Source organism: Rhodnius prolixus, unplaced genomic scaffold (assembly GCF_049639745.1).
Source record: "Rhodnius prolixus isolate KJV_2025 unplaced genomic scaffold, Rpr scaffold_2, whole genome shotgun sequence".
NCBI lineage: Eukaryota > Metazoa > Arthropoda > Insecta > Hemiptera > Reduviidae > Rhodnius > Rhodnius prolixus.
In genome coordinates, this window is record NW_027411592.1 from 6,327,949 (window position 1) to 6,341,448 (window position 13,500).

At 32.6% G+C, this 13,500-nt stretch overlaps 1 protein-coding gene across 2 annotated transcripts in view; it reads left to right on the plus strand.

Moving 5' to 3' along the window:
• The window catches only part of dnc (phosphodiesterase dunce), a 423,485-nt gene that overhangs the window by 63,063 nt on the left and 346,922 nt on the right, over positions 1 to 13,500 (plus strand). The window contains exon 1 of one of the 2 annotated variants that reach the window (XM_074117438.1): positions 1,020 to 1,078. The exons of the other annotated variant lie outside the window; for it this stretch is intronic. Within the exon in view, the coding sequence (XP_073973539.1) occupies positions 1,035 to 1,078 (44 nt within the window). The 5' untranslated portion in view covers positions 1,020 to 1,034. Of the gene's footprint in view, positions 1 to 1,019; positions 1,079 to 13,500 lie in introns of those variants that run through there. 2 annotated transcript variants of the gene reach the window in all.

Genomic DNA, 13,500 nt, shown 5'->3' on the forward strand with positions numbered 1-13,500 from the left:
CGGCTAGCCAATCTCCAGGATTTGCTTAGATAACGAAAGTGGTTAGTTTAAGCGTTGGAGAGGTATATCTTCCTTAGAGCTTTCCAAGTTTGGGGAGCTGTCTTCGGAATATCAGGGTAGGGCGTTGCAGAAGAGGTTCATTGGATACTTGTGAGAGATTATCTTTTAAAACCGGTTCTCTCCTTCTTGCTTCAAATTCCTTCGGGAAGCTGGATCTCTTAATCCGGGCGAGCCCTCTTTAGGACATCTGGGAGAAGATTAGTTATATCAGGGAGTGATTAATCCTAACTGCTAACTCTTCACTCTCTCTCTCTCTCTGGCAGTTCCTAGAGGGCCTGAGTAGTTTCAGGTGTTTAAGGGGAGCGTACTCTACCTTGCATATTCTTAAGGGAGCTAATCTTAGCATATTTAGGAAGGGCATAGAGGAAAAGAATAGGTCGACTCTAGGGAGTATTTATCCCTAACAGCCGGCCTCCACTTCTCTTCCAGCAACTCCCTAAAGTATCTGAGTAAGTTGCTACATCATCTGGGAACAAAATAAATTGAAATGAACGAGAAGAATACCCCGTCAAAAAAAAATAATAATAATAAATAAAATGTAATAGAACTTGATTAGGCTTAGTTTTATGAGAAATCTATATTTATTTTTTTAAATAATATATAATTAAAACAACTTGGGTTGAATTTACAGTTGATTACATCAATTTAAAATTCATACGCTCCGATTGGTTCTACAAGATACATATATATAGCTTTACCAGCTTTTAGCACAAGCTAAGGGAGGTTATGGCTGATGTGTTTACAAGGAAATATGTGCTAGTATTGGTAGGATGGAAAGGGTTGAAAGTAGGTTAGCAAAGTATCACCCTTGTGGCAGCGACATTACTTCATCTTCTGCCGACCTGTGCAAAGCTCTGTATTGATACAGATTACAGGATATCGGATGGCAAAGTGTAGAGTGAAGTTCCAGTCATCGGCTGCCTTATACCATGAACTCTACATGAGTTTGCCTCTATCTAATTGAGCTAAATCACATGAAGAAAGGAATTTCATTCAGAGAAGGGCGAGCTTTAACCAGGTAGGCCATTTTTATTTTATTAACTTCAACTATGAAATTAAAAACCAGACTTTATTCGCTCGTTCTAATAGCTTCATTTATAAATGTGCATGTAATGATTTTACTTTGGATTGTCGACAGCTACGGTCATTGGCGTCAATTACTGCTATTAATATTAATAGGAGTATTTCGACTTATAATAAATAACCAAATCTAAGTCAAATGAATGTTACCGAAAAGTGTGAAACAAAAAAATAATCTAACTACATTAAGTTGGTGAAATCACTCAAGAAAATCTTTTGCTGAGGTTTCTTTCTCTATTGAGGATTTCTTCAATCAAAAATTCCTCTTAAAACCCTTTTCCAACCTTGTTACTTGGTCCAAAGAATTCTGAGCTTTATGTCGTCTTTTGTTGCAGCTTCCAAACTAAAGCTTGATTTAGGAATCGTTTCCTTACCCATTTTTCTTTCTTCGTCATAAAAAAAGAACTTTTTTTTAGACTCCTGAGTTTGATAAAGCAGACGGTGGGCCGAATAATTCAAAAGAAAATTTCAATAGAATGTCCAAATTTTTTTTAATGTGACTTTGTGACCTTACGCTTCTCATGAGGCAATACGAGCTGAAATAATGTTTAACGAGACGATTTCTTAGGCTTGTAGTTTTCTTATCTATTTTATTATTATTAATATTAAATATTTTTTGAGATAAAATTCATTTTAAAGGGATTCTAGGAAGAATGTAAATTGAGAGTACATCTCTAAGGTACCATTTTAACGAAGAGCTCAGTTGTATAAAACTTGATTAATATTAAAAATCAAATTACTGATAGAAATTTCGAATTTGAAGAAAATCATTTCACTGAAAGTATGAGTTAACTGAAAAAGGTAGTTTACTTTCAGCAAATTTTCTCGGCTTGGTTTTTTTTTAGACTTTTTGATCGCTGTAAGACGATTACATAAAAATTCGCCGATGTTGCTCTACGCCTGCTCCGACTCAGTCGCAACTTCAACAAACTCCAGGCAACACAAGAACAAATTTTTCAGACTTGCGACACTCTCCACGACGCACTAAAATTGACTGCCTCCATTATCCTCGTGCACTCCTTTATCCAAAATCGTCTGCTCTAACTCCTTTCCATCCTAGACTGTCATCCTAATCCACTCTGCCGCGACATAAACTACAGACATAAAAGAATTAAACACATACTTTTCTAACTTTCTACACTTGCTACAGGTTTTTACTTCTTTCTTTCCTGCATTCTTTATCCTACCTTTAATACTATTACTTGTTATAGGTTACAATGTTCTGTACATTGACACTTAGTGTATTTATTTTTTTGTACATAATTATAATATTATAATTAAGATTTAATTATTCTATTCTATTCATACAAGTTTTTAAAGAAGTCAATTCATCACGTTTATTACAATAGTAGCGTTTATGTTAAATGAATTTAAGTAATACTTAAGGCAACTAAATCAAGCAAATATTCGAAGTCCCATTGAAAATTAGTGTAAATGATCATTCTGAGAATAGAAATTGAAAAACCCTGAAAAAGTCCTGCGTAAATGAAATCAATTGCAAGCTCCTCCCTGAGGAGCATTTCAGTGCAACATGCACTTCAAAAGTTTTTAACTTTTTCGTAGTTTTATCATAAACGGCGAAGGTTTTTATTGAAAAACATGAATAGTTTAACGGTCCGTTCTATAAAAGTAAATTTTATTCTGAAATTCGTTTCCACACAAATTTTAGATGAGTAGGACAGAGTTGTCATCATTGACGTGAGACATTAGTACTTTAAATTGTGGGTCATTTCGCCGTTTAGCTCGGTCACCACCTGCTAACTAGTATGTCACAAAAACTAACTCGTATAATATGAGGCATTGTTGTAGTGGAGGAGAACACACCAAGTAGAGAGTTACAGCTGCAAGATTGATCAGGAACAGTAGGATTTGGTGAAAGGACATGTCAACCTTCGCTAGAACTTCTACATTCTGTTCTCTCTAGAAGGGTTCAGCCAGTGCGCAACTCATGACACATTACCACACACTCGAATCTAACAAAGCAACCTTATCGCACTGCACCCTCAATCTTCCTTTGCAATGATTCTTCCGCTGGAAATGTCGCCAACTTACCTCTCTTATTCACATTTTATTATCATTATTTTTGATAAAAGGCACGTCAACAGCTGAGGTCATTGGTTTTGTTAGTAGCACTGCCGGTCCCCCGGACAGTATTCTTACGTTACAAATAATAGTGTCCATCATGAGCTGTATGGGCTCCAGAGAAGAGAAGTGAGCTTAGGACTAATAGCTGCAGATCTCCGCAAAGAAATCCAATACGCTAACCACTAAACTAATTCCTTTCCCCTTATTTTGGCTATTTTATAATATTCCAATCTGATTTACGTAATATATAACGTATAGAATAGTGTTATTAGTTACGCAGTGTTTTAACCTTTAGTAGTATACTTTTTTACTTTGAGTTCACACCTCTCATTCTCAAAATAGCTGTCATTATTAACATCTCCATCCTCTACACCACTATTATTTAATGCCAACTTAAAATTTTGTTGTAACCGAGTTGCTGTTGATAAAGCAAAGTAAGACTCAATCAGTGATGGATCCGCATTTATCAAACACTGATGCACCACACAGCTCTCTCAGAACGATACCAGTCTACTTTAAAGTTACGAGATTTTGATGTCTATAAAAAAAAATTCCAAAAGTATTGATGTGATTGATGAGTAAAGATAACTTAATTGATTTACAAGTTAAATATCCTGGCAGACGGCTAATAGCCATGCCTTATTCTGCTTTAATTCAAACTTTAAATATTGTTTACAAAATAGTGTAATATGAATAAAGCGTTTATTATTATTATTACTTGTTAAATATTATGTTGACACCTGTGGAAAGTATTTTCATTGACATTTAGATAATTTGCGGCAATCTCAGCAGCATAATCAGCATAGCGAACGATTTTTTTTTTTTGGTATAAAGCAAATGAAAGATAAGGGAAGAACTGTAAGATTGCAAGACATATCTACTAACACCCTTTGTTAGGAACGCTTAAAAGATATAGGAGAGAAAAGCTTGTCTGGAAAGGATGGCAGCTAAGCGAGGTACGAGGTACTCGTATATTGCGTGGCGATTGTTCTGTTCCTGGCTTTGTCTTAATTTGGGGTATTGAAACGATAATCCACATACTGGTGGGAAAGGAAACTAATTTTGGGGGAGAGAGGGTATTTACTTTGCTCTACCCAGACCAGTGGAATACCCAACGACAGTATCCTAAACTTCATTCAAACACTATGGTTAAACTGCATACATGTGGACAAAATGCATACTCTGTTAAAAAAAAAGAAAGAAAGGGTTTTAAAATTATTTTTGGGATTTTCATGTAAAAGTCAAGTCCATTTTTCTGTAAATTTCAGTTCAATTCATACGCATTTAGAAACATAAGGGATTTGTTAAGATAACATTGTAAAATCCTTCAAATAACTGTAGTCTAGAAAAGTTGTGATAAGGTTTCATTTTAAATTATTTGATTCTAGGGTGACCAAGTATTGCAGTCCAAGGATAGGCCGCATAATTTACAGCGAAAAATGTAGGATTATTAGGATTTACTCGTTCTAATGTAAAATGTTAGGGCGAGTCTGTTCTTGGATGTTCTTAGGGCGATCATGACTCCCTGATCTCCTTGCCCTACGAGAAATCAAGGAAGAAATATAGAACTAGAGATCGTAAAGGTAATCGTGGGACGCTACGGTACAGATCTATATAATATCAGCTTCTCCATTTGCGGCCTCCGAGATTTAAATCGCTTGGACCACACTATAGGGAAATGTGGTTGACTTGAAGATTATGGATGTAGGGGAAATACCATGAAGACAGATATTTCTTTTTATTGCTACTATTAATTTCTGATAGTATGAGTAAATAATACTTATTCACTCAACAAATATTAGTTGAGCAAAAGAAAAGTGATAATATTGTAATAAAAATACCTTATCACATGCTATATATTTTGGAATTTAGTTTCATTAAGGTAGAATATATTTTTATACTTTCCAAGCATTGTTTAACAGCAAAGTGTAAGTGACGAGTCAGTCCGACAACAGAACTCATAAAACCTGGTCGTGCTCCAATATGGCTATAAATCATGTACCAACCATTTATTATATGGAATGGTTTTCTCACAACTATAGTCACTCATTCTTCTTGACCCCACACGTCCTTTTCAACTTCGCAAGTGATGTGCGAATAATAGAATATTTTATAGCAAATCTCTTTCCTTTCTTTAAGGTGCTAAATATCGCTCAAAATGTGGGGTATGAAATTTTATCTAACGTGATAAGAACTGATATTAACTACGAGTACTACCACGGAATTTCCATTAAACATAAACATGCATATCGCAAATAAATAAGGGAGGCAAGGTTTTTTACTGGGTGGATTAGATTTGACAAGAGACGTGTCCTCTTCTCTAGGTCATGTAGACATATTGTGTCGACTTCTTATTTATGTTTCATCTCAGAAAAAAATATTTTTTTAGGTCATCTCAAAACTTAAACTTAAGAAACACCTTGGTAGTTTTATTTAATATTGAAAATTGATCAAAAACTCCTTCTAGGATAATGGGAACTTCTTTACAGATTACGTAATCGTTAAGTTTTCAGGGATAGTTGTTGACATCAAAATAACAGATCACGTAAATAACCAGCATCAAAAAGGTTAATCTCTTTGTCAGTGTTGTAGAATTTTAGTTAAAACTTAGGTTGTTACCGATATGCTTGTTAGTACAGTCGGCTAGACACGAACTTCTCTAGAACATACCGGTAGGCTTAAAACTAAGCCAATCCAGACCATAGATACTTCTTTATTGGGAATTGCAGTTCTCTTTAAAGACTTGAAAAACAGGCGATCTTAGAGAACAGGAAGGCCTTTAGCGAGGCAAGTGATGTGGTCAACCTCTCATTCAACTACATTACCTTAATATTAATTTATTAGTACAATAATCTGTTGAAAATTCTCAATTAATTACCATGTAATTTTACTTCGTAATTTCAAATAGATAATGAACTAACTCATGGCTTTTTCAATTAGATAACACTGTTAATTAGATATAAACATTGATATCATTAGATAACACTTCGATCTCTCCAACAATTACTGCGGTAACAATGCAATTTACTAAACATTTCCGGAAATATGACCAGCATTTGTAGTATTACCAAATATATATAGGTATATTGAAAATCAACTGAACATTAATAAATTCATAAATAGTAATAAAAAATTTGATTATTACGGAAGGGTTTAACTCTTGTGATTCACGAACTGAATTCCCAAGCGAAGATCCCGGGTTCGAATCCAGCTGTTGGCTCTTAGAATTTCTCTTCCTGGAGCTTCTTACACCTCATTATCCAGTGATGAATGATTGTCTGTAACAAGAGTATACTGTCTGGAAGCCAGAGCGCACAAAAGAAATCTTGGTGGGACGATGTCCGCAAATGTTGGGCGCTTTACATTAAAAAAAAAAAATAGTAACAAAGTTGATAATTTTCTTGTAAATATGCACCCTAATAGGTAGTAACTGCATTGGGTGTAAGAAGAGAGGATCTGAGATTACTACATCCCAGCAAGGGTTCTTAACACTTCGTGGTCGTATAATACATACTTAAAATAACACATTTGAAATTTGGAGCAACAAACAAGGCTTGATTTAGTCCTTAAAAACCGAATCACTGTAACCTAATAAAAAATATTCCAGATAGAAGTAAAATGGGTAATGGTGGAAATAGGATAAGGAAAAGTATATTGAATTACCGTTAAAGGGAAAACAAGATGGCTGAGCTGCAGCTGGAAGACGTTTGAGGTAGTACAATATAAATGAAATTTCAAGCAATCTTTCAAAAATCTTATTAATGTTCATGACATATATCTATTTAATTTAAATTGTTCACTCAACGGTAAATGCCCATTTATTATCTATTTACCTTGATTGACATGTTGAGATTTCTGTTCTATTATTTGTTTATTAAAAACAGTTTCGATGTGGCCTAGTTATACTCGTCTCAAAACCGACTCACTGAGAAACTGAATCTATTTTAAATAACTCTAGAACAATTTTTGTTTTCTCTGATTATTATTATTAACTTGCTTCTTTTTTCTTTCTTTTTAAAATTAAACTTAGTCATGTAATTATTTTTTAACCAAATGAGTGAATCGTGCCTTTTACTGCGATGACACCATGCAACGGCTTGTTTTGATGTTTGTTACAGTAGATGATACGGGCATCAGAGAATGACATGACTGCTAACTCTTTTGTACTGCCGTCTAGTTTTATTTTAATTTTTTGGGATACTAATTTTTCTGGCTTGTAGTTTATTTATTTATTTATTTTGCATTCCTATTGTTTTATATCAATACTTGTCAATTTCATTACGCAGATCTTAGACCAAAACATTCCTCCCATTTAGCATCGAGACACTATTTGAAATTGTTGATGCTTGTGAATCTTCATCTTGCTTATCACCTAGGAATTTCATGTTTAAGACATCTCAGAATTGTTTTTCCTGGAATATTCAATTTGGAAATTCTCCAGGAAAGCAAGACTTCCTGCGAACTTTAGAACGAAATAATACTAGTAAATCAAGAATATTTAAAAATCCGTCAAACTTGTAAAAATCAACTATTATTTCAATAAAGTTGTACCATTAAAGTACTCCAAATAGAACTAAATAAAAAAGAAAGAAAAGCTGATTGGCTAGATCAGAGAGTGGGAAAACGTGGTTTGGTTTATTACTATTAGATTTGCAGTCTTCCAACAATCTGCCGCAATCTGTTCGTAGAATCCAGGAGATCATCTTCTGACTGTTTCCTCTGATGTTCATGTGCCATCAGTCTAGAATAACAAACAGTCCACTTGACTGACGCAGTCAATATTGAGGCTAAAACCACCAACTGAAGGATCCATTAGACGCTTTCTGAGCCTTAATAAGTCAAACTAGAGGACGCGCCTGCGAACACATATCCTCACAGGTCCCATAACAATTAAATAAGGCACCCGTGCACGAGTAGATAATCCAATCTAATCATCCAAGACGAAGGCCAAACTAGTGACCTAACAAAATTGTGAATTATACTCGTACAATAATTTTAAGAAATAGGATGAAAATTATTTAATAATTCATAAAAACCAATATATTTTTTGTTTATATTTAGATTATATACATGGTGAGATGAATATTTGTATCCGCTACCATAAATGCGATTTCGGAGATGGATATTGGCCTTGCCTGTGTCTATTGAGCAACGTAATGCAGTAGAACATGAACGGCAGTTAAACATCGTCCAGAGTTAGCAATTAAATTGTTCATCTACTTAAACTGAAATGATGTCACCGTGAATTTATTAAGAAGAGTTAATTTCAACTCTTTGTCACGCTAACTGTGATGTACCTGATTAAAAAAACAAAAATCCAGCCCTGTTACCTTGAGTCAGTAAATCCCATTAATCGCTCCGGAAGTAAATCTAATATTCATCATTGTTAACTTCTTTAACTCTTACATTGACTTGTTACTATGTAAAGCTGTTTGATGAAAACAATCCGATATTTGACTGTAGATGTTCCTGTAATTTGTTCATTGAAATGCGAACATTTCATTTCATTGATAGCAACGTCATATCAGTGCTTTTCTAAACTTTTCACATTGTCAAAAATTGCAATTAATTTTAAACAAATACATTTTTTCCGTACATAAGTTAGAGGTGAAAGTTTTACTTTTCGTTATAATCTAGAGGAATGAGATTTAGCGACCAGAAAACGTAAAAAGGGTCACTTCCAAGGCCTTTCTGTAAGCCCGACGCCTGCAATTGACTGCTAAGACATTGGAACCTTTGAAATTGCAATTAAGAGATAATCATGTACTTTTAACACCACTGTACTTATTTTTCACAAACATATGTGAGAAAAACCTTTATACTAGAGAATTTTCAGGCTTAGTTGAGAAAGATTTCTTTTTATTCAAAATACTTTTCTTCCAGCCAGCAAACTTTGAAAAGGGCAATTAGAGGATCTTTGAAAAAGTTTTGACGTATGTTGAAAATGTCAAATTTCGCGTAGAGTAGCCTTAGAAAGTGTTTGCATTGCAGATCTTGATTTTTACTACTGATCTGGTAATTTATTCCAATAGCGCAGACGTCTGCATATTATGCTCGCCAATCACGCACAGCCAATACAGTCACCGTTCTGTAAAATGTGGTCGTCTGCTTTATCTATAGACTGCGTGTAGAGGGGATGAGTAGCCATTCAAGAGAGAACGTGCTCTTTCGCTAACCATATCTGGTCAATACCATTCAAATCCACTGGGAGCTGCAGCGCTCAAATTGTTTGCTTTTTGCGCAAAGCAAATAGAGATGTAGTGCCACACTAATATACATCGCTTTAAGAATATCTAGATTTCTTTTTTTGTTAATATTTGTTCTCCTACAAGATCCTGAAAGGATGTATTGTAATCGTGTCGATATTGGAGTCAATATTCCCAGTGAAATTAAGTTTACATAACCCTTGAGTCCGAAGAAGTGAAGGTTGATGAAAATATACTCTCTCTCTTGAAAGAGAAATTATTGCTATTTCACGTACGTGAATAGTAGTAATAATGGGGATTTTAGATTTTGAGTTATCATCGAAAATGTCCATTTTGAAAACCGCGAAGTCCAAAAACGCTGTTTTTATAAAATGGTCTGTTTATTAGTGAACAACTCCAACAGAAAAATGATAGGTCTAAGGAGATTCAAGTTTCGTTTGAGTATCTTGATGGAACTTGAAGAAAATGAAGTATCACTTTACAAAATGTTTCTTTCACTTTCGAAAATTACTTGATTTTATTAAAACTTAGCACACTCTTTGCACATGTGCCAATATCTACATGAGACATGTGTATATTTAGGAAAATTCTATTAATGATTGGGTAAACTTATTGTAAAGTTTACATATATATATATATATATATGTAATAATATATATACATATATATATATATATATATATAAGTAATAATATATATACATATATATATATATATATGTAATAATATATATACATATATATAATATATATACATATATATATAATATATATACATATATATATATATAATATATATACATAAGTAGGTCCTATCACTTAAAAAGTGAAACGTTGAAAAACACCCAACTTTGACAATTTTTTTCTCTTTTTCTACAAAAGATAAAATTCCCAAATTTTCTTTAAAATAAAGGGCAAACCCTCCTTTATAACTGTAATTTTTTTGCAACAACCCAGATCTAATAGGTTTCGAGAAAAAAGTTGTCAAAAATGATAAAAAACGGCTTTTTCAAAAAATGTTCTTGTTCTTCTTCTTCTTGTTACCTTTTTTGTAAACAACGTAGCGCCTAAACGCGCGAACCGATTTTCATGAATGAGGTGTCATTGTAAGATATGTAACTTTGCAAAATAAACAAAAAGAAAAATCTATCCAAAGGGTACAAAAATCTCCTTAACAAAAACTTACAGTTTAAAATGTTAAGTATAAGGGTTGATTAAACGCCAAAAGGTACACAAATCAGCGAGTACCCAACATTTCATTAATTCTTCATTAATAGTTAAGTAAATCTACTGCATTAATTTTCATTAATAAGTTATTTTTTAGAATTTATTAGATGTCACAGACCCTTATGCTGGCCACTTCATTTAAAATATTTTTTTGTTATAATTATGATAAAGTACATATATATATGTACATGCATGTTAAAGTATAAAAAGACAAAAGTTAGAGTAGGCTACTGTCTTGAGATCGTCTTACCGAAATATTCGTGAGCACAAATAACACACAGTTAATAACAAGTAGATTATTCAACAACAATTATTCATTTCTCAACTGTAATTTAATTTTGTCCCCCTAATTTTACTTATAGTAAAATACTGGAATAATTAGCTGTCCTAAAAATATGCATATCTTATTTATTTTATATTACATATATACAACATTATGGGATGAATACCTAGATTGAGAATGTAATTGAAGGAAACCGTATTATTTGCGATAAAGCCAGATAATTATTACCTATTATTATAAACGTTTGACTACTTCATAAAATAACAATTGCTTTAATCGAAGAATAAACTTAAACCGATGATTTTTATTTAAAAATAAAAATAAATAAATAAAATAAACAAAATCATTGATGTATGTTGGTGTAAGTTTTTTATAAAAAAAAGTTTTGAATTTTTTAGCTTCTTAATTTTTTTATATTTTTTATAACGTTTTTCTTTTTAACCTGTAATTAATAGTTTGATTATTATAAATAACTAGATATTACAGTCAATCCACAGTGCTACTTGAACATATATTTTGTAGACGAAAATGGCCAGTATAAGGGTCTGTGACATCTAATAAATTCTAAAAAATAACTTATTAATGAAAATTAATGCAGTAGAATTACTTAACTATTAATGAAGTATTAATGAAATGTTGGGTACTCGCTGATTTGTGTACCTTTTGGCGTTTAATCAACCCTTATACTTAACATTTTAAACTGTAAGTTTTTGTTAAGGTATTTAGAAGGATTCAATAAGTTGCTAAAATTTCGAGTTTAAAAAATTACTCAATCGTAAGGTGGGGCGGGTGTTGGTCTAGTAAGAGCGTGACTTTTTAAGTGGGAGATTCCCAGTTCGAATCCCGCGTATGACTACTATTTATTAGTTCGAAAAATAGTTTATAGTAAACTATGAGCTTCCGCCCCGTCCACGACACCTAATTGGCAGTTGGACGTTAAGCTCCGTCTAAAAAATAGGCGATTACTTTACTTTTACTCAATCGGAAGGATTTTTTGTTTTTTGGTATTTGCTCAAAAACGGCTCCATCGATTTTGACATTCCTTTAAAATGAAAGTTCAGCGCGATATTTCGTTTTAAAACACTGTAAAATTTTAGAAAAAAATATTTAAAATACTTGAACATTTGGATTTTGTAAATTGTAGTAAGAAAAAGTCGCGCGACGTTCATACCAAATTTTAATTTTAATGTACATGGACTAGATGGCATTATTGTTCTCAGACTCATGTAGGCTATTTTGGAAAGAAAATATAAGCCAATAATCATGCATACTTTTTATACATAATGTATTTAAATTTGTAAAAGAATTGAAGAATCGACAATTTATTAAATACTTTGTTTTCTACCTCAAATAAAAAAAATAATACATTCAGAGTAACTTCCCCCCTTCAACCAGCAGAAATCATCATACATTTTGAAAACTTGTGATATTTTCAGATAGATGTTTTTAGATAAAGTTAAAAGCAAATGTTTTTAGATAAAAGTAATAATGTTTATTGATACTTAATATAGATCTAAATACATAAAAATAAAAAATTATAAAACGAGCGCTGTTAATCTAAACTGACGTGCTAATTAAAAGTTTTGATTGAGTTCTCCATTCCGTAGTGCGAGGAGAAGATTGTTTTCTCAGATACATAATTACTTTGGTAATGTTGAAAGTATTTCCTTAACTTCACTGTTCCTCTGTTTTGCATAAATATTCACAGTTTAGAAAGAACATATAGAAATATAATAAAATGTTTTATATAGAATTTAAATAAATTATTTGAGTTGTTTTTGTTGAAAATTTCTTTCCAGCAGATTACCACTTCCTTTCTTTACGGATCTAAAACATTAAATCATTCAAATCTTAGTGGTGAGAATTGTAATTATCTATTAATTTAAAGTAAATCCAGTGACTTCTCAATACCAGTACAGGAAGAAAAAGTCTGCATGCTGTTTCTTTTTGTAAGTGGAATTCTTTTCAACAAATTCATTAACTTTTAGAATCTTGACGAAGCTATTAGAATGTCCACAGGCTGATTTATTTAATTGAATCTACAGACGTAATTTCGATTACAGTGGCCAATGGTTAAGTTGTCGCCAATCAGCTCAACCTGTAAGAAAATTTTATGTTTGAAAAAAGTGTAACTACGATAGAATTATCCTTAATACTGGTGATATCCAATCTGTGAAGGTTTTGTTATACTATTTTACGCAGATAATCCAGTAACATTATAACCGAAATGAGTACACAGGTTTATACATCGAAATTGGCAGTACAAAACTAAAGAGCTTGACGAATTGCCTGAGCTTGAGCTGTATTAAAACTGTCCGGTAGGACAGTTGTATAAGGGTTGATCGTCAAAAACTGCACGAAAAAGTGTAACGTTGAAAAACATCCAACTTTGACAATTTTTTTCTCTTTTTCTATAAAAGATAAAATTCCCAAATTTACTTTAAAATATAGGGCGAACCCGCCTTTATTACTGTAATTTTGTTGCAACAAACCAGATCTAATAGGTTTCGAGGAAAAAGTTGCCGAAAATGAGCAAAAACGGCTTTTTCAAAAAAGTTCT